We start from the raw sequence: 25331 nt of genomic DNA, 5'->3' as shown, positions 1-25331 counted from the left end.
ATATTTACCAATCATCGATTAGATCTATATTAGGTTGGCCCGAAATTCCGCCTGTGGAAACATCGAATGATACAACCCCCGGGTTTACCTCGTTGGATTTACCAAGTACACTAGAACCAAAAAAATCCGACTTTGTCACCGACGAGGCTTTGACATCATTCCCTACATCTAGCTTTGATATAATCAATAAGGCTCTTGATCTCATGGAGCAACATAAACGTGATCGTATTGTATTTTCTTTTAATTTTAGGGGGGGAAATATTTCATGGTTGGTTCTTCCCAAAATTCCACCCGCGGATACAGTGATAGATATTGGTGAATATAAAAAAATTATAATAACCCCAATAGACGGCGATTATGTAAAAAAAACCATCAGTGAATTTAATAGAGTACATAAGATATTCCTTTCTCATTTTCGATCATTTTTCAATGAATGTATCGAAAATAAATCAATCTTGTGTGAATTTCTCCCATTGGACGTGAGAAGCTTGAATCGAATTGCGAACGATCTTGAATATTATCATAAAATGCTCATTCAGGCGATAGTCGACGATGTATCAATCGGCGATTATATTCTTCCTATTATCAAATTTACATTGATCAAAAATTCAGGAAATAAGAAAAAATTCATGGAATTACATAAATTAACCGAGGAAACGCTACCAAATTTCAAATTTCCCGGTTATGACGTTGATAAACTAAGAAAATCCGTCACTGATACCATCGATGAGTTATTTCCGAAATTACATGCCGCGTGGGCAGAGAAAAAACAATTAGCGCTGTTTCTCAGACACGATAATGATCCGACCAAAGGCGGGCGGCATATCTCGCCAGGTATCGTTAATATAACGGAAGTTATCGCGATTTATCTTCACGCGGATGTTGTCGAGGGCAGCTACAATGTTGATTCGTCAGAGTCAAATCAGGCGCAGCAGGGATTTATATTGTATTCGTTTTCACCTAGCGCCTCTCCGGGTTATTTGATAATAAAGGAGCCGGTGAATCCGTTTTATCTGCGATGTCATAATCGATTGTTGTCAAGGATAAATTTCAAACTGACGGATCAGAAAGGAAATTTGCTTGATATACGCGGGGAAACTGTTAGTATCAATCTGCTGGTGAAATCATAGATTTTCAAATCGTAAATCTATCTACCAGGGAAAAATAAATAAAATCCGGGGAAATTTTCAAAATTAGTAAAAAATTGCATAATTTCAGTAAATAAATTATTTTGGTAAAGAAAATTGCATAATTTTATGTTTTTGATGGGGGTAAATACCCGTCAAATTGTGCAATTTATATAATTTCGTAAATCCGTTAGGGTAAATACCCGTCAAATTGTGCAATTTATATAATTTCGTGAATCTGCTGGGTAAATACCCCATCAAAATAAAGAAAATTGGATAATTTCAGTAAATAAATTATTTTGGTAAATAATAAAAAAAAATTAATAAAAATCAGAAAAATTAAGAAATTTGCGTAATTTTATGTTTTTTATGGGGTAAATACCCGTCAAATCGAGTAATTTATATAATTTCGTGAATCTACTGGGGTAAATACCCGTCAAATTGTGCAATTTATATAATTTTATGTTTTTTGGTGGGGTAAATACCCGTCAAAATAAAGAAAATTGCATAATTTCAGTAAAATAGGCCAAAAAAATAAATAAAATCCAGGGAAATTTTCAAAATTAATATATTTTTTTAATTTTTGTTTTTTTTTGTTGCAGAAATCTTCAGGAAGATATTTCCTTGGCCTTACTTTCATCGACAAGTTTTTTTAGCTGCCTGACACGCGAGCTTGTAATTTTTCTTGATTCGTATGCTTCTGATAAAATCAATCTAGCTTTTTCCACTAGCGTAGATAATTTAACAAAATCCTCGACGCGATCATCGCTGACTGTCGAAAGTGATTGATACATCGCGATTTGGATTTTCTTTATTAATTTGTATTCGGATGGTAGCGTGTATTTGTATTCAAGTTTTCCTTGAACAATTGTCTCGAATTCGGATCGGATTTTATTCGCGTCCAACTCCGAGGGAAGATTTATATTTTTTTTTCTCAGGTCATCGATAGCTTCGATAATATTGTTTATGGTTTGTTCATTCATGTTATATTAATTTTGTAATATTTAATTAATTTTCTTCGGATATTATCGGAATATAGTAAAACTCGATCCACTCGCCAAATTTGTAGGAAAATGCTGCGCTAGTTATTTTTTCTGCCGCACGATGCACCGATGCTGGATTAATATTATAATATTTTGCAGCGGCGCTCATCGACGTGAATATAATTTCTTCATTTGTTTCTCTATTTACTGATTTAACTACCTTTGGTATTCTGTATCCGCCATTAAATTTACAATTTTCACTTGGAGTTACTGCGCGAAGGTTAGATATTTTGTTGTTAAGTTTATTTCCGTCAATGTGGTCGATAACAAGACCATCCCTGATAGGTCCTTTGTGACATTCGAACACAAATCTGTGACAGAAATAATTCGTTTTTTTATTCTCACTGACAGTAAATCTGAGATAACCCGAATTACCAACCTTACCAGCATTTTTCTTCGTTCTGATATTTCTGACAATACCATCTGATGATGACTCGTATCCCTTGATCGTAGGATGAGATCTAAACTCGTGTGTGATTTTCATTGCAGGAATCGTCGATTTCAGTTCCATATACAATATTCTGTTTGTTTAAATCGTAATTTGCCTTGAATCGATTAATATAATCTTCTTCGCATGTTATCACCGACGAGGATCTTTTTTTGTAATATCTGAGCAATTCCCGATAATTTTTCCCTCCACAGGATAAACACAATCGAGTTTTCCCTCGCGTGCCAACTTGACAAACTAAACACCGCTGTGGTCCTTTACTGCCTCGTCGAATCGCATATATGTGAGCACCACAATAATCGCCTCTGCAAGATTTGTCGCATGATTTTGTTGATCCGATTGGTATCCATTTGCATTGCATTATATAATTTAAACATTTGTCTAAAATATAATAATGGATACATTTGATCTTGATGAGGCAGAATATATCATTCCTGAGGTCGATCGCGCCAAAAAAGAATTTTTCGATGATGGAGCGATTCACACTTGGTCGACATGGAAAACTAACGCTGTTGATGCTACGATGAATCTGGAACGGGCCAAGAAGATAATCGAGCACATAAAATTCGAACACAAAGAAGAACGATTTATCTTTGGAATAAAATTTATTGCACAAATGCCTGACGACACTTGGATTATTCGCGATAAACGAGATCCCGTGCGTGGCGGTAAGAAAAACGTCGTTCTTGATAAAAATTCGAAGCCAGGATTATTATTGGGAATCGATGGTCCTTATTATGCTAGGGCGTACCCTTCTAGCGCTGTTGTCTATGGAATTTATCGGCTAAATAACAACCCGGATGTGAAAAATCTACCCGCGATGAAAGAATCACCGATGATAAACTGCGTGGCTGAGCGCGTTATCGAGCACATGAAAAACGCTCGTCGTGGATCTGGTCTGACTCAGTTGAGGTTGGATAAAATTAACGCGTGGGCGAAGACAGTTGTTGATGGCGCATCGATTGACGATGTTGCTGTGTTGAGTAAGAAACTTAAATTTCCTATTACCGTGAAAACGCTATCGGGAGAAATATTATATTCATCGCCGTATAGATCTCGAGGAGTACCAATCGAAATTGTTGATCATAATTCACATGCGTGGTCGCAGTCGGTAATGATATTCCCGCGAGATCGGGTTGTTAAATTTTATCCCGTGGAAGGCGCAAAAGATAATTCTGATGCTATGTTCCGATATATCAAAATATTAGCTGCGTCTGATCCGATATCGGTTTGGTTATTCTCGAGCGAAGAAAGGTATGATCAGTTTATATTGCCGCGAGGAGATATTTACCGCGATGAAAAATTGCATGAATCGATGAGAAATATCGCGGTGAAATATTCGTCAAATCCTGATCAGTTATTAACGAACTGCTTTACTGTTCCGTCTGTTGCTGCTCACGCTGCCAGAGAAAGAAACTCGTGGAAACCTACAAGGAACGAATTTCTCACTGATATTCAACTTAGTTGTATCGAATACGGCCATGGCGGATTGTGGAATACCAAATATTATTTCGAAGACATGATATCCGTTGATATGAGCGCGTGCTATCCTGGAAGTTTCCTCGGATATGGCGATTGTGCGGATTATTTTGCTAAATTTGGCCATCCCACCAGCGAGATGACGAGAGTTGCAATTAACGGACCGTTACCTGATTTTGTCATGACCGGATTCGCTTATGTTACTTCATTCGAGTTTGCTGAAAATTTACATAAAATTTGTTATATTTGGTTTGGTCGGCATTTATCTCAACGCAGATGGGTCCCTACGGTTTTGTTGAGGTATATGCTGGATTCGTCAATGTTAATATCGTTGACGGTGAGCGAGGCGATTATATCATACAGGAAACAAACTAAGGTGTGGCTACCGACGGATTGTGAAAACGCGAAAGATATCGGAAGAAAAATAATTGGCAAATTTACTCAAGGAGGATCCGTTGATCATAAACATCGACACGCTAGGTTGTTTATCAACGATGCCGAGATGGACTTTATTATTGCCGATACAGTGTCGCGAGGGATATTTTGCAACAGAGAGAATATTATCATTGACGGAGTAAAGTTGGGTACCGTAATTAGCTATCTCGATGGAGAATCAGCGCAGTATACGCATTTGAGATCGTCGATGCTCGCTTATGTGAGTATAAATTTACTGTCGATGATAAATAAATTTTCTGATATCGCGGTAAGGGTCGCAACGGACTCGTTTTATATCGATAAGAAATATCAGTATAGGCTGGATAATTTAATCTCCGATGGTTCTTGGGGAACTTGGAGGATAAAAAACGAGGATATCCTAGATTACTGTGAAGACGCCGATGTCGAAGATTGCGATAAATTTCATCGAGATAAATGCGAGGAAATATCGATGGCTGCATCTGCATTTGACCCGATTTCACGTAACAAATTCGTTTACATGAATGGTCCTGGTGGTAGCGGTAAAACAACGCGAGCGATAAATTTATTTGCGAAATCTGATATGATCGTGTTGACTCCAACTCACAGATTAGCGCGAGAAATAAGGCAACGCGGCGTTGATTCTGGTACTTATCATAGTTATTTCAAATACAGCGGTGGATTATGGGATTCGGCTCGTATGGGAAATAAATATATCAACAAAATTATAATATTTGATGAAATTTGCACAGTAAATTTAGTTGTATTAAAATCTTTCCTGATCTGGCTGGAGGAGAAAAATACCGCTGGGATAATGTGCGGAGATCATGGCCAGCCTGATCCGATTGATGGTGAATCTCCTCACGAATGGCTCAGGAATTTCGTTGACTATTATGAGGAAATTGACGCCGATTATAGATCCGATGATATTTTACTGACTGAATTTAAGAAAATAATTCGATTACAACCGAATAAAATTCAATGCGATGTGATGAGAAGAATAATCGACGAGACTCCGATGGATATTTTTCTAAATTTATGGCGTCCCGATAATTTGATTGTTGCTAGTAGGAAAATTGTTCGCGATGTTATTCAGGAAATGTTATTCAAGCTTCATTGCGAGAAATTTCCAACGCTGCAGGTGCCGTTGTGTTACAGGCCAGCTGATACCAGGAAACAAAATATCAGTGTTACTTTACCCTGCGGAGAGGAAAAGATCCTGGTCTTGAACGATATTATTCTCGTTGATATTAATCTTGTCAATGACGCGATAAACGCAGAAAGATCACCATGGAAACTTGGATACGCAACAACGATACATTCATCGCAGGGATTAACCGTCGATGGTCAAGTCTGGATCGTCGATGATAGAATTTCCTGGTCAAATTTAGTTTATTTAGCCGTGTCAAGAGTAAGAAAATTATCTCAGTTAGGTAGAATTCGGTTTCACATTAATGACGCTGGCGGTAGTTGAGTATCTTTCGGTATTATTTGTAATTCCTCCTTGGTAAATCCGCGTTGTGGCGCTAGCGAATCTAGGAAATAAATTGCTGGTCTTCCCGATGATCTTGTTACGGCTGATATTTTGTGTGTCGTAACGCTCCAATTTGGATCGGTTGCTCTTTTTCTTCCTCCTTCAGCCTCGCCTTCTTTATATAAATACCTGACCGTGACGCTACCTAGCACAGGTGGAATAGTAGAATCTCGCTTTAGGGGTATATTCGATTTTGTAATTGCAATTGCGGGTTTCATTGCTATTGTTCGTGTTACTTCATTATTTAGCGCGTTAATCACATGAGGCAACCTCGATACCCAATCATGAGATCGATTATCTTGAATAAATTCACGCGCGTATTGGTATCCGAATAATCGTTCTGCAAGAGTTTTGTTGAATCTCTCAACGATAGCTTGATTGTGATGAACACCTACAATACCGCGACGGATTTTAACATTATTCTTTTTCATCAGTGAAGTAACCGCGCCAAGAAATTCTCGACCTGGATCAACCTGGAGAAGCTTCGGCCATGTTAATGGAGATCGTGAATAAATTTCGCTAAACGCCTTAGCGATCTCCGTTGCTGTTTTATTCGATAACGGCTCGGCTTCTTTATACCTGCTGGCGATATCAACGACTGTCAAGACATATTTATATGTGACTCCGTCGACGGTATCGTAAGGAAGAAACATTAAATCAGCCTGATGGACTTCATTAGGGACACTGACGGTGAAACTTGCATATGGTATTTTCTTAGGCGGAGGAAGATATATTTGCCAGACTGCCTGTTTCGATAACCACGATTCAGCGGTGGATTGTTTTACTTTAGCGGCTTTAGCGAGTTTGGCTATTGCTGATTTTCCTCGCCAGAATCCTCGCGGAGAATAATATATTTGCTCCATTATTATTTACCAGCGCCGAATACTAATTTACCTTTCATCGCGCCTTTTATCAACCAGGTTGCCAATTTCTCTTTGAAACTTTTGTCAGGAATCGCGTCTATTGCATGAATTAGCCTAATATCAGCGAGATGTCTTTGTTGTAAATCCCCGCTGAGATACGCAAGATCGTGATAGTAACACGCGTTATCGATGGCGTTTACTGGATCTTCGCCGGGATTTGGTTGATTATTATCGTTGAGTCTTATATCGAGCCTCGTACCAGGTCCGCAGTAATTGTACCCTGGCAGATGCTTTTCTCCGGGATATTTCGCCCAAGGCAACCCGGGTAGATTTTTCATGGAGGCGGTAATGTCTCCTCCGGTTCTTCTATTTTTTTTTTTACAAATCTGAACTTGCGTGTCTTACAAACTTCGCATTCTCCTGCAATTGCGTTCCTGTTATTGCGTGTGACAATTTCGATTGGATTTATCGTAGCTGTGCGCGTGCGACACTTAACACAATATAGATCCATGTATTCTAGTAACATGAATGTAATTGATTTTTCAGCCACGAAGCGACGCGAGCAAGCGAAACACAACGCGGTGTTACCGAATTCGATAAGGATGATAATTATTGGCCCGTCCGGTTCTGGAAAGACGCAGTTGTTGCTCAATTTGATAATGCGATGGTTAAAATGGGACAAATTGTATTTGGTTGCACCGTCCGTTGATGATCAGCGTTGTTATCAAGTACTAAAAGAATTTAGCGACAATACCGACGAAGGCACAATCGAATTCATCACAGACATCAATGAAACCCCATCCGTGGAAAATTTAGATGGCGATGTTAATAATCTTGTTGTATTCGATGATGTTATGCTGGATAAGCAAACTAATCCGGCTAGGATATTCTCGCGTGGCCGACACAAGAACACCGATGTGATTTACGTGACGCAGCGATATACGCAAATTCCAAAGGTAATTAGGGACAATTGTAATATCTTATCAGTTTTCAATGGCGTCGATACTCACACGCTGAGAAATATTCATCAGACTTGGTGTAACGGCGATATGGACATAAACAAATTCAAAATTTTCTTCAGCCGCGCCCAGGCAACGCCGCATGGTTTTATCACGATTAATCTTCATGATCCGCGTAGTAGATATCGAATCGGTCTTGATCAAATTTATTCATAAATTAGCAGCCAAATCTTTGCAAACTTTGTCGACACCAGAATAAATTTCCCCCCCCCCTAAAATCTTCGTTTTTTACTTGTCCAGAATCATTGATTTTGCACACAAAAATTGCAATCGGGGTTGAATTTACGCAAATTATTTTTCGTGGGAAGGCTTATTTTTGAAATCTGAGGCTTCTACGGAGAAAGTTCTCGTAGGAGGCTTTATTTGGTCTGGAACGTCTGGTCTGTAGAACTTCCCTGCTGCTCTATGTTCCTTCTTTCAGTCACACTAACCCTGACCTTTTGACACAAAAATAAATCAGGTTTCTTATATACCCCAATTGCAAGCCATCCATGTTTGTTAAACGTAGATGATGGATAACTCAAGTTATTGTGTAGAAAACATTTTTCTTCTTTCAGTGACAGACTTTCAACTTTGACCTTTAGAACCCAAAACTGATAAAATTCTTCCTCACTGTAAATGCAAACCATCCACATGGTTTGATAACTATAGATGATGGACATGAGCTATTGTACAAAAATTAAATTGGCAACAGACAGACAGACAGATCAATTGATGGACATCTTACCATAATATGCTATGCCTAGGCATATAAAGACAAGTGATCACAAATATACATCTAATTTTCATGTTTGAAATCCTTAATGTACTACAGGGAAAGAAGACAAAAATAAATGTTTGATCTTTTATATTGTTTTCTGCCATATAATAGACCTCAGTTTTAAAGATACTAATATTAAGTATTTGATTCGTATATATGCAATATTACAGGCTAAGAAAGAAGTACAAAATAAATAAAAAATGTTACTGTGCCCGAAAATCTTATGGAATGTTGCAGTAATATGGAAATGAACTAAGCAATTTTCCCTAAATATTTTGACTGGAAAATTAATACCTGTATTGTCCCAATTGCAAATGAATAGTACAATGATGGAAAACCAGACTGCTTTATCTCCTAGCTCGCCAATAAAGAAGACTTTTCTGATAATATTTCAGTGTTTATCTACAAATAAAGAATTCAGGTTGCATTTCTTGTGTGTGCTTTGCATTTTTTTTAGTACAAGAGTCTGTTCAATTACTTGTACTGCCATTGCTGATAAGTCTCACAAAATTCTTGTTTATGAATATTACCCAATTCTAATATCAATTTTGTTTCATGACACAAAGTAGGTCTTTGCAAACAGAAAGTGTCACTGAAATAATATATCATATATACTCATGTATAAACTCATTCACACATAAGCCAACCCCTCAAACTGAATGGGTATAAACACTAAAAAGTGCATGACCTGCATATAAGCTGACCCAAGAGTCCAAGATGACATCACAATATGTACAAGATAAGTTCTAAATTAGCGAAAATTACCCATAGAATTCTCTCAGGGTTGGCATGTACGATTATTGCATAGAAATGGTATAAATTTGTTTGAAAAGTCAAGAATTTATTAAATTTTCAGTTTTCTTATTGTTTTTGCCTAATTCAGATTTGTATACAACGATGACAAGAACTGAGCAGGTTGCTGTAATACTACCTCTTCCTTTTGACTTGATTGTTTATTTATGCATTGTAGACTTTTCATATCAGTGCACCAGTAATTATGTTTATATTTTGCCTTGAAATTGTAAATAACTCATTAAAATATTATCCAAGTATGATAACAATGAACAACAATAGGGTTAGATTCAACGCTTGCAATTAGGCTGTAAACGTATTTACATAATAGTGCAATCGCATGTACATTGTAGGAATGAAGTACATTCTGCTGAATGAAGTACATCCCTTGGATTCAAATCATGGGCACCACTGTACTAAGCTTTAATGACAAATCCAAGATACAACAATAAAATTTCAAAAATAATGCTTCGAAAATGATGCCAATACCATAAAAACTTAGTTATAGTTTGCTTTGATGTAAGCGGCCTTACATCCAGTTTTACAAAACTATTGTAATGATGCTAATATTACAGAGTGAAAGGCAACTACACATCAAAGTAGTGGTATAGTTGCCGGCCAACATTGCCTCTTAACCCAAGCCAGTCTCAAGGTTTTACTGATTAACTGGTCTGTATTGCTGTCAGAAAGCAAAAGACAAATCTGCCAATTATAAACAAAGGAGAAACCTATACATCCAGCTTTCCATTGTGTGGAAAATTATGATTTTGTTTGGCCAAAACACAAAAGTAAAATAGATTGATGATGATCTTAGTTGATCTATATTCAGAATGTTAGCCATGACTATTACCATTCTTTCATAAACATATAACAGTTATGCTGGCTGTGCCTTGCACAATTGAACATTTGTACTTTTTCATAAAGATTACCTCAATTTTTAGTGTCGTTTATATCACTGAAAAAGAGTAACTTGTGAGCGCAGGGATCAATGTAAATGAAACAGATATTACCAACTATTATCAGGAAGAATGCGATTTGGTTGAAAAAATGAATAAAGCAAAATCTACATCTAATATCTGCATCTAATATGTTTGGGAATAAACAAGGATGAAATTGAAACTTTGCATGTTTAGCACTGTGTAAGTACTGTACATTATAGTACAGCCTGGTCTCTCAGGTAAACTCGAACCAGCCAGTGAATTATGAAGTCTATTATTTACCTTTATTTAATTTCATGTTGGGAAAATCAGAAAATATGCACATGCAAAATAATAACAAAAGCAATCACTGGGTTCATAACAGTTTAGTAAGTATTAGGACACTGAGAATGTATATTTTCACGTGTATATACATCTTAGGATACAGAAAATTTTGTTTTCATGTCCCAAGATTTATAACCATTAAGGTAGTGAAAAAAAATATCTTAAAACTTTCAAGTTTAGACCTTTACCCATGGATAAGTCGACCCCCCCCCTTCTTCCAAGCCTTTACTTTTCATAAATTATATGGCTTATATGTGAGTATATAGGGTACATCTATTTATACTACTTAGATTAAAGAAGATCAATATTTTCCATTAAAAATGCTTGAAGAGATCTTGACTCTAAAAATCCAAATATGGTAATCATTGCCCTACATATATAATGCAGCCAATCACTTAGACTGGTTCTGAAATAAAATTCTGGAATACGATTACTTGTACTCAACTGTAGAAATGATGACCAAACCACTATGTCTAAAGTGAGATCATCAATGGGAAATATGCCACTGAATAAAAGTGACACAATAAGAACTTATAAAACTTATGAGTCAAAAAATGTAAACCCAGTTTAGTTTAGTGGAAAAGTGAAAATGAAAGTAATAACTTGCAAACATATTTAAACACTTTTTTATATCACACAAGTCAATACACTTTAGTGAGAATAGGAAATGATGTGTGCTTCCGGTTTGTCTTATTTGTATGCTCTCCAGCAGCAAAGATAACAAAAGCCTTCAGTCTCATTTGCTCAATGTAATATTGATCACCACCACAAGTATCAAAGTAACTCACTAATTCTGCCAACCTTCTCACAATGAAAGGTTGTTTTTCCCTTGTCATTGCCTTTAACAACGTCATGACTCAAAGTTAACGAACTGCATGATCATGAGTCGTGGAGCATGTCAGCTGTTTTTATTGCTGTTTATTAACAACACTTCATTTAATGCTCATGATGACTAGGGCAATCAAAGCTGTTTCTCCACCAAATTGCTGACCAATCACTTGCAATTTTTTTTATCAACGGTAAAATATTCCTCAATGTATGTCCCAGTCTTATTTTTTTCCCTCTTTTTCAGCTTAAAATAAATTGTTAGTGTTTGAACACTTCTTAAATTTTTTAAAATTATTAACATTTTCGAAAACATGGCATATAATATCAGAAGTCTGGTTGTTTATGCTAATTACAAGGAAGGTATAAAACAGACAAGTACTGGTGAGTCTGAACATTCAATAGACCAGTTCTGGCAAAGGCAACTCTGGAGTTTATTGTCTAAGTGTATACGATTCATCCCCGGAACTAACAAAACAGGCATCCAGTAACTTTTGATTAACCAAGGATTAGACTGCACATTTAATCCTTTTTGTTCATTAAATAGTCTGCTTCCCACAGATGAAATACCATATACATAAGTCAAGCAATGAAAAAGCAAACAAACAAACATAGCTGAGAAATTAACTCTATAGCAATTTTGTTTGCATCTGTTAACTTCAACAATCATCTCATCAGTTGATAAGTGACTCAGTTAGAATCCAAGACTTTTACGTGTAATGAATCCCTGGGATGGAAAAAGTCATCTCAACATTTTGACTCAGAACTCAAGGTTGTTACAAACAAGTTAATCTTTCAGATGGACAAAATCCCAGGACCGGTTTAGAAGAGACAAGTTTACAGATTTGCCAGACTACTGTTTTTAAAATTGCCTATCCACAATGGAGTAGAAAATCTGGTTATCTTTGTGCAATTTTATTAAAATCTTTTTGGGGAGCCAGAAAAAAATGGACAGCCCTGAATCCTGAGAAATTTATTATTTTTTCCATCTAAAAATTAAAATAGACATTAATCAACATAAATGATTCAGAATAATACTTGTCTGGGAGTGGAATGAAAATCCTCTTCTGGAATCGCCTTAGAAAGGCCGTGTCCAGCTCCCATGGACAGTTAGTTGCACATAGAAGGAAAATCTTGTCTGCCTGATCAGAATTATCTGCCCCTTCCATCTGCTTAAGGAGCTCGGTCTTCATCCTGCGAGTGTGCTCCTCTTCCCTTGCACTCCGCTGACGACAAATGCTATCTATCTCATCAATAAAAATCACAGATCTACCCATCTGACTCGTTGCATGTTGAAATAACTCCTTGATAAGTCTGTAAAACATGAAGATAAAAAGCTAGTTACTGCATTCTAAAAACACATAAAAACCTTCAAGATCTGGAAGCTGATCAAAGATATTGCTGAATATCTTATTTTACAAAAAAAAAAAAAAACTAGAAAATATTGGCATTTCACTCATCTATTCCAATATATAGCCATCAACACACACACACACACACACACCAGCCAATGGAATTCTTTTTTAATTGGTGTTACAGTGAATAAAGCAATAAGGTGATCTTAGGCTCTTTGGTTATCTATTGTCAAAATAATGAAGTAGTGTAACAAATAGGACTATTGCAATTATTTCCAATGTTCAGGAGGGATAGAAAAGTCCAATCCATGTGCTGCAGTTTTTTGTTGTTGTGTTTTTTCACATGTGGAAGACAATTTTTCTGGCCCACTGCAAATCATTGTTTCGCAATATTCAGCTACTTATACAAGAAAAGTTGCAGTTATGAGGGCATTCATTTGACTGGAGACTAAAAGATCATCTGCTAAAATGACATCAGTTTACATGTAACCTTACCTTTTAGAAAGGGGCCCTGAGTGGCCGAGAGGTCTACTCTCCGTTACAGATCACTGCCATCTCACCTCTGTCTGCATGGGTTCAAGTTTTGGATTCAGCCAACATGGGTATGTGAGAAAGCTTGCCAGTAGTTTCTCGTGGGTCGGTGGCCTTTCCGGGGTTTTCCCCACGTTCTTCCTCCACCATTAATACTGGCCGCCATGTATAGCCTATCATGTGCTCAAAAATGGCGTTAAATCCTACAACTTTTAAAATGGAACGGTCACAGTTCAAGTTTGAATTACAAAATAATCTGGATATGACATTATCTGTGTTAAAGAAAAGATTGGTACATCCAAACAAGGGTAAACTTTAACATAAATATGGAAATGCCAAAACAGCCATTCCAGTAAAACATATTTGGGACCTACAGAAGGAACTTTCAACATGAAATATTCACCAATTATAGCAATTTTTACAGTCTGTATAATTTTATATTAACTCTTTGCATGATTCAAATTCACTCACATATGTTGGTTTTTTTTATGCCTTCCCGAGGTACCATTATATTGAAATGGAATATATCAAAGGTAAGATGGGTGTACAAAAAAATGTATCATAGAACAGTATATATCTCCAATGTTTTAGAAAAGACAAGGAAATTCAAACTCATGCAATAAAACAATTTTGTCAAAACCTATGTACGTCTTGGCTTCAATGAAAACAGTTTCACTGCCAAATCCAAATCTACATAAAATTACTGCCAAAAACATTTTACAACTGACAGTATATAAATGTACCCATAAAATAATGCTGCACAACAATCTATTTCTTCTTTCATTACCTCCATTCCTACATAACTAAGCCAAATTCTGGCTTCTCTGATGTCATGCACTCTTTTGCGTTAGCTGTATTCCAGAACTTATTCTGTTATCCCTCTAATGTCAGTTGTAAGTACAGTAAAACCTATCTTGAGAGACCACTGCTATGAGAGACCATCTGTTTTGAGAGGCTAGAATCTCCATGCACAGATTTATTGATTATATAGTGTTACAACCTGTTATGAGAGACCATCTGTCTTGAGAGACCATTATTTTTTGGCAGAAGGGGTGGTCTTTCAAGACAGGTTCTACTGTAATTACAAACTGAAGCAAGTCTGCTCTCTATCTGATAAGCATTAATTAGTTCTGACGACAGTAAGAAAGCAAAGCACTTGTATGAGCTTTGTAAAAACAAAATGAAAAACAAACTTTTTGTAAAAATTAAGGACAATCGATAACAAAATCAGCAATATAATTTCAACAGAACAACATTTTCATTACAGAAAAATAAGAAATATTGGTTTGCCATGAATCAACAATTGCCCCAATGAGTGACTGGAAAGTTAGTTCAACCAGTGGAATTTTTCACTCGCCTATTCAAGTTTGGCAAGTGAATTTCTAATCCCAGTTCTAATATTTCTCTTCCATACTAAATCATTGTGTTTTTGTCTCATGTTCTTATTCAAGATAAGAGTGTATAAAAATAAGAATTTAAATAAGTTTGTGCTTACATATAAATCCATCATGGGTTGTTTCTCATGAGCTGCAGCACTTATGTGAAAAGAAATTAAATCTTGTTTTTCATTTTATTAATTTTCAGCCTTTTTATTTTGGATTTATTAACAGTGTTTTTACATGCATTCTATTTCTTGGCCAGTGAAATAATGCTAGTATAGGTATCAGATGCTGAGGAAACGTCTCCATAGTACTCAACATTTATATATCTGCCATTTCCTACTGCCACTAGGAAATGGCAGCTATCAAAATAGGACTGATGTACTACTGGGTGAAAAGAATTTCCAGGAATCCAAGATAAGACCATTTATTCTTTTCAACTCTAAAGTGCTGAAACCATCTGTGATATTCTTCACTGATAACCAGATTTTCAAATTACCTGCTGTGGTATACATATTGGTTGTCAGCTTAGCACCATTTACATAGAGGACAAAGTAAACATCATTAGAAGTCTTTTAGTAAAAAGCCATATCATAATGATCATCCATTCAGGGGAGTAGTGACAAGAATTTTACAACAGATCATGGCAGCCATACTGGATGTACGACTGGCGCCATTTTCATTTAGGACTTGTTGAAACACCCCAGTCATAATAATCATCCATTCAGGGGGAATAGTGACAAGATTTTAAGACAGTCATCATGGCACCCATGTTGGATATAAACTGGGCACCATTTTAATTTAGGACTCATTGAAACACCTATCATAATGACCATCCATTCAGTGGAAGGAGTGACAACAAAACCTTTAAGACAGTCATCATGGCAGCCCTGTTGCAGGTATGAGTGGCACCAGTTTTCATTTAAAACTTGTTGAAACATCATTGTCTGAATGATCATCCATTCAGGGGGAGTTAAGTTGCAATATGTTTAGCACAGTCACTGTGCCAGACATATTGGATGTACAACTGGCACTATTTTCATTTAGAAATTATCATAAGATGTATATTAATGACAATGCTATGTTGATATAAACCTCCATTTGGATAGGACAATATTTCAAGATATGACTTCTCATTCAAGGCAACAATTTCTTTTCTCAATATGGCTGTTGTGCCACTGCTGTCAGATTAGGACCAGCCACACAACATTAAAACTCATTCATTGAAAAACTCATGTTGATATGACCATCCATTCAGGATGAGTAGCTAAAACAAGCTTTTCAAAATGGCTACAATGACAGCCATATTGGACATCAGATCATGGTCGTTTCATGAAAAACTCATGTTGATATGACCATCCATTCAGGATGAGTAGCAATAACAATGTTCAAAATGGCTTCAATGGCAGCCATATTGGACATCAGATCATCACCATCAGAAGTCGTTTAATGAAAATCTCATGTTGATATGACCATCCATTCAGGGTGACTAGCTATAACAAGCTTTTCAAAATGGCTACAATTGCAGCCATATTGGACATCAGATCACGGTCGTGTCATGAAAATCTCATGTTGATATGACCATCCATTCAGGGGGAGTGGCAACAAGATTTTCATGATGGCTGCCATGGAGGTCATATTGGATGTCATATCAGCACCATTTTTATTTCGGACAACTAGACATCTGAAAAAGTCTTTTAATGAAAGCCCCACGTTGACACGGCCATCCATTCAGGAGCAGTAGTGATAACAAGATTTTTAAAACGGTCACTGTGGACATCAGAGCATCATCATTTTTATTTAGGACCAACTAAACCACATGATGTGTGCATAAAGTTTCAAAGTGTAGTAGTAGTAGCAATAACAAACTAAACAGCTGATGAAGCTAAACAATGGACAGTCAATAGACCATTCCAAAAGCTCTTCTGGTCCAAAAGCAGTAGAGCTAAAAACTATTTATATTAGATCATCAGCCATTATCACCTTCAGTGACCAAAGGATTCATCCTGAGAAGGTCCGTTAATCTTTAATTCCTCACAATTTGCTTGCTCAGAGGACTGCCAAAACCCCAAGGTAATCTTGGTCAATAAAAACTTTGCTGCAATGTCAGTGTGTTAAAATCAAGCCTATAAACGTAAAGGACTTGCCTAATAGTTTACACACACACAAAGCTTGCAAGTGATATGGACAGTAGTTTTTCTTTTTGACCTTTTACAATACGCTGCAGATGTCTATGCATGACCATTAAAATTTTACTGCATTGAAATGTGCAACATTGCAGCCTGGAGAAAACACTTAAAACACTGTTTTTTACTGTCATAAAAAAACTACTTTTTGTAGGTTGTTGTTGTTGTTGTTGCTGTAGGGTTTAACATCATTTTTCAGCACACGATAGGCTATACATGGTGGCCAGTATTAATGGTGGAGGAAGAACCCCGGAAAACCCCGGAAAGAACCATTGACCCACAAGAAGCTACTGGCAAGTTTTCTCACATACCCACATTGGCTGAATCTGAGAATCAAACCCATGCAGACAGAGGTGACATGGCTGTGATCCGTAATGGAGAGCGCTTTAGACCTAGCCCTAATAACTCGGGGCTCCCTACTTTTTGTAGGTTATATACACCACTATAGTATCCAGTAAATGATCCTGTATGACCTTACTTATAATACACTGCTGTGTGTAAATTTTTAAAGCTGTCAACAATGTAGTTTTGTGTTTAATTTGTGTGTTGTACTTAACTGCGTCTTCATGGATACTTAATTTCATGGATACATAATTTCATGGATACTTAATTTTATGGATGTATATGGAATGCCTGTTTCTATTTAAGGGAGATTATCTTTTGTTGGTTCTTAATATTTGTGGTTTGGAGTAAACACAAAATCTAAGAAAACTGATAAACCATGAATCCAAATTAATTAACACAGATCATGGTGCTGCTTGTAGGCAATATCATGTGTTTGGTAGGAACCTTAATTGTTTATATGGAATGACTGTCTATGTTGTTTGATCCTAAACCAAAAAAATCATCCTGAATATTGGTGCCCAAATGCCAGATGAAAGGTTGTGAAATCAGGAACCCCAAAGTAAATTAGGCTTCTGCACCAAAGCCAATTTGCCAAAATTTGCTGATTAAAAGATGGCACATTCCTATGACCATCTGCCTAAGCTGGTGGATTTTAGATGGTCAATTACAATGCCACTCTGCCAAAATGACAGATTACATATTAAAAATGGTGATACCCATGTAAATCTGCTGTCAGTTGTTGATGGGCAAGTTTTGTTTTCTTAAGGCAAATGTCTACCAAATTTTTCTTTTGCTCAGTGAATTTGTTGGTGATAAACTAAAGGGTATCCAGTTGTGTTGTGTGACTCTATGTAAATATTCAGTGACAAAGGGATGGATTTGTAACTACTGGAAAAGAAAGTGAATCACATAAGTGTACTTTAAGATCTATTAAAACCACAAAAATAGACTTTGCAAAATGATAAAACCCAGAGAAATGAGATTACCATCTCAAAACAACGTTTGCATAACATAAATCTTTATAAATATTGTAATGATAATTAACTTTTTGTTTTCCTGGACTTACTGTGAATCTTGTAATTGACAGCACTGCTGTCATTATAAAATACCAATGTATTTCATGTATGTCATAAACTGATCTGATACCAAAACTAGATAACTTGTAAATGATCGGCCAAATAGTTGCAGTAGCACAAATCTGCTTCAGGCCAATAAACCTCTATCTCAGTCAAATACACGATGCCAAGTTCCATGAATTCTGCAGGGATGTTAAGACTGTATAGACTTTAAGTGGTCCTAAATTCATTGTTGAAGCTGTAAAGCCCAAATCTAGTTTAGCAAAAATGATGAAGAACCCTAATTATATTATTTTACTGTTTAATACTTACTTCTCACTTTCTCCAACCCAGCTGGAAATTAGATCAGAGCTGGAGACACTGTAGAAGCTGGAATTGATTTCTCCAGACACAGCCTGTGCTAGTCTTGACTTGCCTGTCCCCGGGGGACCATACAGCAAAATCCTTCTCCATGGCTTGATACAACCTATACAATACCAACCAGCAGTGAAGAGATGTGATGGTACATAATTTATACTGTCTACACTCGCTTATAAGTCAAATCAAACTACAAACAACAAAGATCCTGATCTGTCCTAGCATAATGTGCCTGCCAACCAAGGTCTATGCTGCTTGTTCTACTGATTACTCCTAACCAACTGCACAGACCCAGTTGGACTCGACTTATAAGCAAATATACATCTATTAACCATACTAATCATGTCCTCATAGGCCTTTCCAAACTTCTTTTACACAAACTAATCTTTTCCAACTCAATAACATTTACACAATCATACGGGCTTATTTAGACATATTTCAAATTTGGACAAAAACAAATGAGTTATTCATGGCAACAGTTACAATATACAGTGATTTCTGGCAACATCAAACCTTCCTATTATGAATTCCTTGCAATAACAAACACCCATATTGAACCCAGAAAACCTATGTAACATGAATTCACTTTTGTCGTGGGTATCACTGTTAATGCTTTTTTAAAAAAATCATATTTTCATTAATATTCACATTTGTGAAGATATTGCCTCCAGAGAACAATAATTACTCATTGGTTCTTTACTTTCATGGATTGTAGCAACTTCAATATATAAAAAAACTGGTGCTTCATGAAAAAATAATCCACAGTACTTTGTTCAACACCTAATCAAATGACTCATACCAACCCAAACTCATTCATTAGGCCAGAGACTGCTGCAATGTCTATATTTTAGTCTGGTTAATTAAAGAGTTTCCCACATGGTGTCCCATTACATACCAGTCTCATACCAGGTATTTTAATAGGTTCAAAAATAAAGATATCTTCCCAGCAAAAATAAATTCAACTTCAATCATTTTTGCCTAAAAACAGACAGTGAACTCAACATTTTTTGTAATAGAAAGTGTGGCAAAATAGGACTTGGATATCCCAGGGACAGGTCATTGTCCATTTCAAGGAAAGTACAACAGATAGTTAAAACTGAATTAATTTTAATGGATCTCATCTATAACATATTTAAATATAACATATTTGTTCAAAGGATATTATTAAGAGTCAAAATTATCTGGTTCTCTTAAAATGTTCAAACTGCTCCCTGGTTATTTGGAGGGTGGGTTTGAGGTGTTTTTGAGGTTTTTCCAGGATGAAATTAATGTTTTCAAGGTTCATATATGACCATTTCTGAATGGAATTATAGAACATTTCAGATTATAAAACATAAATCAAATGATGTTTCTATTTCAAGACTCTCCAAAACATATAAGTCAGAAAAGATGATCAGTTCAAAACCACAAAATGTATCACACAAAACAAGTTTGACTATATTCCTATAAATTGGCATGTAAAGTCATTTCAATGTACAGAATAAAAATTCTAACTTTGCTTTCCTGACCTACATTATGTTGCTACGTGGAAACAACATAACAAATATAAATTAGTTTTGTTTCCTTTCAAACCTTTAATTCTAAAGAATTCTAAAGCAAAGTATATGCATGTTATATAAAGTAAACATTTCCTATTACAGTAACAAAGAAAATAAATGGTAAGTATTAGAATCTTACCTTTTAACAAAGAAAGTTTATCCCTGAATTTATCTGTGCTAATAAAATCGGAAACAAGATTTTTCAAACAACCTAACCTCCTTAAGATGATTTGATCCATCATTTAAATTTTTTTATACAAAGGGGCTGATTTAAATTTTGACAAAAAAACCTTCAAAAATTATAAATGCTGTATAAACAAGGACTGAGATTTCTGTTAAATCAACTTGTAATTCTATAAACGAGTCCCAAAACCTGTAATGAAACCAGGGTTCATGGGTTTTTTTTAAATATACAAGGGATGACAATTTCCCATTTCTTTGACTAATACCTGCATGAAATCGATAGGAAATTGATTTGTTTTCTCAGAAATGGAAAGTATCATAATCATTATGTCTGTAATCCGCTGACAGACAAGAAACTAAAACATAGATGAAAACTGACCTGGTACTCGCCTTTTGCATTACTAGTCACATGACTTCACAAATCTCAATAGTCATATGATATCAACAACAAAAATTCAATTACATTAAATGAAAGTCAGATACCTTTTGCAAAATGCAGAAAGAACATAAGTCTCAAAATATTTATTTTGATAACAGCGACAAGAAACATGCCACTGTCACATCAATCTGGCCAGTCAGATTCATCAAGCAGAGAGCACATTTCAATGCGGTAGTCATGTGATACAACAAAACCCCGATAGTTGTTCTCGGAATAAATCTAGAGAATTTTGGGTTCTTTCGTTTTTGCATTTTTATTACAACCAGTAATATTTTATATTTTTTCGACAACATTTGAAATGGGTTATTACTGATATCACATGACTACTGGATATATGATATCATGTGGGTTGTGAGATTTGTGTATTCATGCAACAAACAATGCAAATCACAAGTGCCAGGTCAAATTTCATCAATGCCATAGTTTTAATTTGTCTTGTCATCAGATTAAAGACATAATGTTTTTAATACCTGCAATTAAGTGAAAATAATTTTCATATCGATTTCATGCATGTATGACTTGATGGTATCCCGTCATTAGCACGCAAGTAAAAAGTGCACCAACAAAAGCGTGCAGCACACGTTGTCATTGCTCTTCGACTCAATATTAAGAGTGTACACACATTATTGTCTGCTTATTGGAAATAATGATTCAAACTATTCGTTTATTTCATTCAAAATGAGACATTTATCAATCAAAGTTTTAACAAGATTACAGGCTTATAGTTTATACTGCACGCTTTTGACGGCATTCCTTTGACCTGCGCACTTACGGTGGGGTGCCTTGACACAATTTAACAATGTTTAAGTTTGCTAGGCCATCTGGAAAGTGGCTACGTTTTGCCGCCACCATGTTGGCCTCTTGTGATACTAGACTGGTTTTCATGTCTTCCATGTTAGAAAAGAAACGGATGTCGAGCTATCTGTGGGGAGAAAAAAAAAGGCTACTAGAGGAATATAATCCACTCAGAGCATTTGGAATAACTAAGCAAATATGTTTATGGTGATCACCCAAATGATCCATACTGCAACCTCCAAATATTCTGGTCAGAACTCGTTAAATTTAAATCACAATCAGTTCAGTTATGACTCAATTATGTAATTGTTTTGGGCATCAAGTGGTGGCAAAATTCAAGGACTTTTCACAATTGGGAAAAAAACATAATTTCTCCCAATTTCCTGGTAGCATGGGAACCCTGCTTACAAGAATTTATCCATTGAGAGGGATCATAAACTTTCAGATCCAGGACAACCCCTGCTGTAATAATCTTTAACAATATTCATCTTGGAGGAAAAAGCCACGATTTCAGTTAAAACTTGTATTAGTATTGAATCAATTTTCATGATATAAAGCTATGAAACAAGAAAAGAGCTGTGGCCATGGAGGTACACCCATCCATCACCATTATAACACAGTTCTGTTTTCTAAGGCTGATATCGTCATGGATACCATTAAGTGAAAGTAAATTTGTATATACAATGCATTACATTATAAGGCAATCTCACTGTAAGACGCTATACTCCATAGCTACAATGGACAGCATTATAATGAGGGAGTACAGTATAAGGTTCTTACAACCTGAAGCATAAATATTTCAAATTAAGGACTTTGAAATCACCTGCACAAAATGCAAAGGTTACCAAGACATACATATGTATTACTTTTTATGTAAAAGACAGATACAGTACTTACTCACTATACTGATGTTCATAGGAGCCATAAATCTAAAGTAGCACACCTTATGGATGAATTCACCATTTATGAATCTGGACTACACATGCCTCATACCTATGTACCATATTAACATGGAAGTACTGTAATTCCTTGGGGGTCCGGAGTGGAGGTGTCTAATTGATCTAAAGCGTTTGTTTTCATTGATCACTGTTATCTTAACTCTGTCTGTGTGGGTTAAAGTTTTGGGTTCAACCAATGTGGTTATGTGAGAAAGCTGCCATTAGCTTCTGCTGGGTTAGTGGTTTTTACTGGGGTTTTCCTGGGTTCTTCCTCCACCAGGAAAAATGGTATTAAGCCCAAAAACAACAACTTTAATTTTAATTCTTTGACATGTCTGTGATGTTTTGTTTCTTTAATGGTTAAAAACCTTTCGTCTTCACATCTGTTGTCTCAAGGAAATACAAAATCTATAAAATATAATACACAACTAATAGAAGCAAAGGTACAGTATATTCACTTAATGAATTAAAATTAAAATTTCACTATCCTTGAAACAACTGATTGTGTCTAGAAACATCATTAAAAAAACAATAAAGATAATAGTCGCAATTTAAAACATGTCAAGATGATTTTAGAGCATGTTTTTGCAGTGTATTTATTAAATGATAACTGACACCTGTAAAAAGCTGTGGATAATGTAATGGCATAACAATGGCTTCCATCAGCGCCTGTTTTGCTTCTCCTAGTCCAGCAATGTCAATGAATGTCAGACCTCCTTTATGGATGATAGTGTCATCAATCGCAGAACGGCGGCTGGCTTGTTGTTTATCATCTTCATTATGACGCTCTAAGAGGAGGAAAAAACAACTTATATTTATTCTACTCATATATTCTAAATTTCATTTTGTCCATGTCAGAAAGTGTATGGATCTATAGCACTAGCTACAACAAACATGGCTCATCGTGAAATTCAAGCACTTTTTATAATCACTTGGTTCTCGATTTGCCACTATTTTGTATCACTGTAAAATATCTGCAAACTTCAGATTACTCTTTATTGTCAGCCATCTTGATTTTACCACTGTTCCACATTTTTTAAATGTCATTGGTCACAAACTTTATTTCTTTAAATGGAATATTTTTTTGTATGCATGTACATGATAAGCATGAAATGATGTCATTTACATGAGTTACTGTGACAGCCCTTGTCATTACATTATGTGATTTGGGTGATATTATTTCAAATAAGTTCAGCCATAATTACTTATGGTAATATTAATTCTAACTGCTACTAGCTGTATCTATCTAACATTATGGTAACAAAATTAGGTATAAATATTTAATCTACTCTATAAGAAACATTCTTATTTAGATTTTAAATTTTCACTAAAAATCAAACAAGAGTCTAACACATTCACATTATATTTTAACTGACCCCTAAAACATGAAGTTGTAATGATCAACCATGCCACCCAAGCAAGCTACAGGAAGCAAAGGAATATCATCTTGACCATTTGACTATACAGCATGAGTTTGAGCAAGTGGGAGCAAGGCTTGAAGGGTTGGCAACCAAGACAGCTCGTAAGAGCATTGAAATATGGAATGTTAAAACTATAATTTTCAAAAATACAGAATCGATATTTGTTAATATAGGACCATAAACAAGAAATTACACAGATATACAAGAGGAGAAAATACAGAGTGAACACTATTTGCGCAAAAGGAAAAAAACGAGAAAACATGGTGCAGGCTCACAATGCATTAAGGAAACTAGAACTGTTCTTCAAAACAAGAAGAAGTGAGACTGAAGAAGGGTTCTTTATTGAATTCAAATATCAGGAAGGTACTCATGAATTAGACATGAGACATATACCGAGGGAAAGAGTTCCGAATACATCTACAGTAATAATAGCCCTCAAAATCATGAACCCAGACATTCTAGAAAAAATCTACTCCATCAACAGAAAAGGATACGAGGGATACATAATACGCCCAAGAGGGAAATCACCGGCTTTACAGTTTGGAGAAATAAGTATTTCTGGAGAAACTGTAATAGTTAAAGAACCAACACCCATTTTAAAAAAGATCAAGAAACAGACAGGAGAACTATATCTATCGGATATCCCTATGGAAATACCCCTAGAAGAAACGGTTGACCGATTCGAGAAAAAATTCAGTATAAGAGTAGAAAAATCAAGGCTGGCAACAGTTCCAGGTTTCAATATATACAATGGTACCAGAATATTGGAAGTTGAAAAAACAAAGCTAACAGAGATCAAAAGGGCCTTCTACCTACATGGCTTTCTGACAAAAGCTTGGTATAAGGGTTGTATATACCACAGAAAGTGCAACAGATGTGGAGAGACAGGACACACTCCACACAGATGCCCTCAAAACCCAGAAAACCAGTCAACGAACACAGAAGAAGTCTACACATCTACATTGGAAATCGTCCCAACTATGAGGCAACAAGGAAACAAACAACAACAACAACAAGGGAAAACACAACAACAACATCAAGGGGATGGAACGACAGCATCAAATGGAACAAGGAAAAATAACATCACAATCACGACAACAATAAGAACCAAAACAACAAAAAGGGAAAATACAACAACAATGGCAACAACAAAGACAACAAAATGGACAAAATAAACTCCAACAACAGCAAGAAAAACAAGAGCTACAACGCACAAATCGGC

At 35.9% G+C, this 25331-nt stretch overlaps 1 protein-coding gene across 2 annotated transcripts in view; it reads right to left on the bottom strand.

The window, feature by feature from the left end:
• The window catches only part of LOC149800079 (uncharacterized), a 57999-nt gene that overhangs the window by 19293 nt on the left and 13375 nt on the right, over positions 1–25331 (bottom strand). The window contains exons 5-7 of one of the 2 annotated variants that reach the window (XM_089959650.1): positions 23306–23476; positions 18751–18904; positions 12605–12880 (exon numbers count right to left, since the gene is read on the bottom strand). In XM_089959650.1, the coding sequence (XP_089815776.1) occupies positions 12605–12880; positions 18751–18904; positions 23306–23476 (601 nt within the window). The remainder of the gene's footprint in view (positions 1–12604; positions 12881–18750; positions 18905–23305; positions 23477–25331) is intronic. The other variant, XM_089959651.1, reaches the window with a different exon arrangement.

The sequence above is a fragment of the Sinohyriopsis cumingii genome, chromosome 5, assembly GCF_028554795.1.
Source record: "Sinohyriopsis cumingii isolate HCF-2022 chromosome 5, ASM2855479v2, whole genome shotgun sequence".
In the NCBI taxonomy this organism is placed as follows: Eukaryota; Metazoa; Mollusca; class Bivalvia; order Unionida; family Unionidae; genus Sinohyriopsis; species Sinohyriopsis cumingii.
This window is presented reverse-complemented; position numbering and strand designations above follow the sequence as displayed.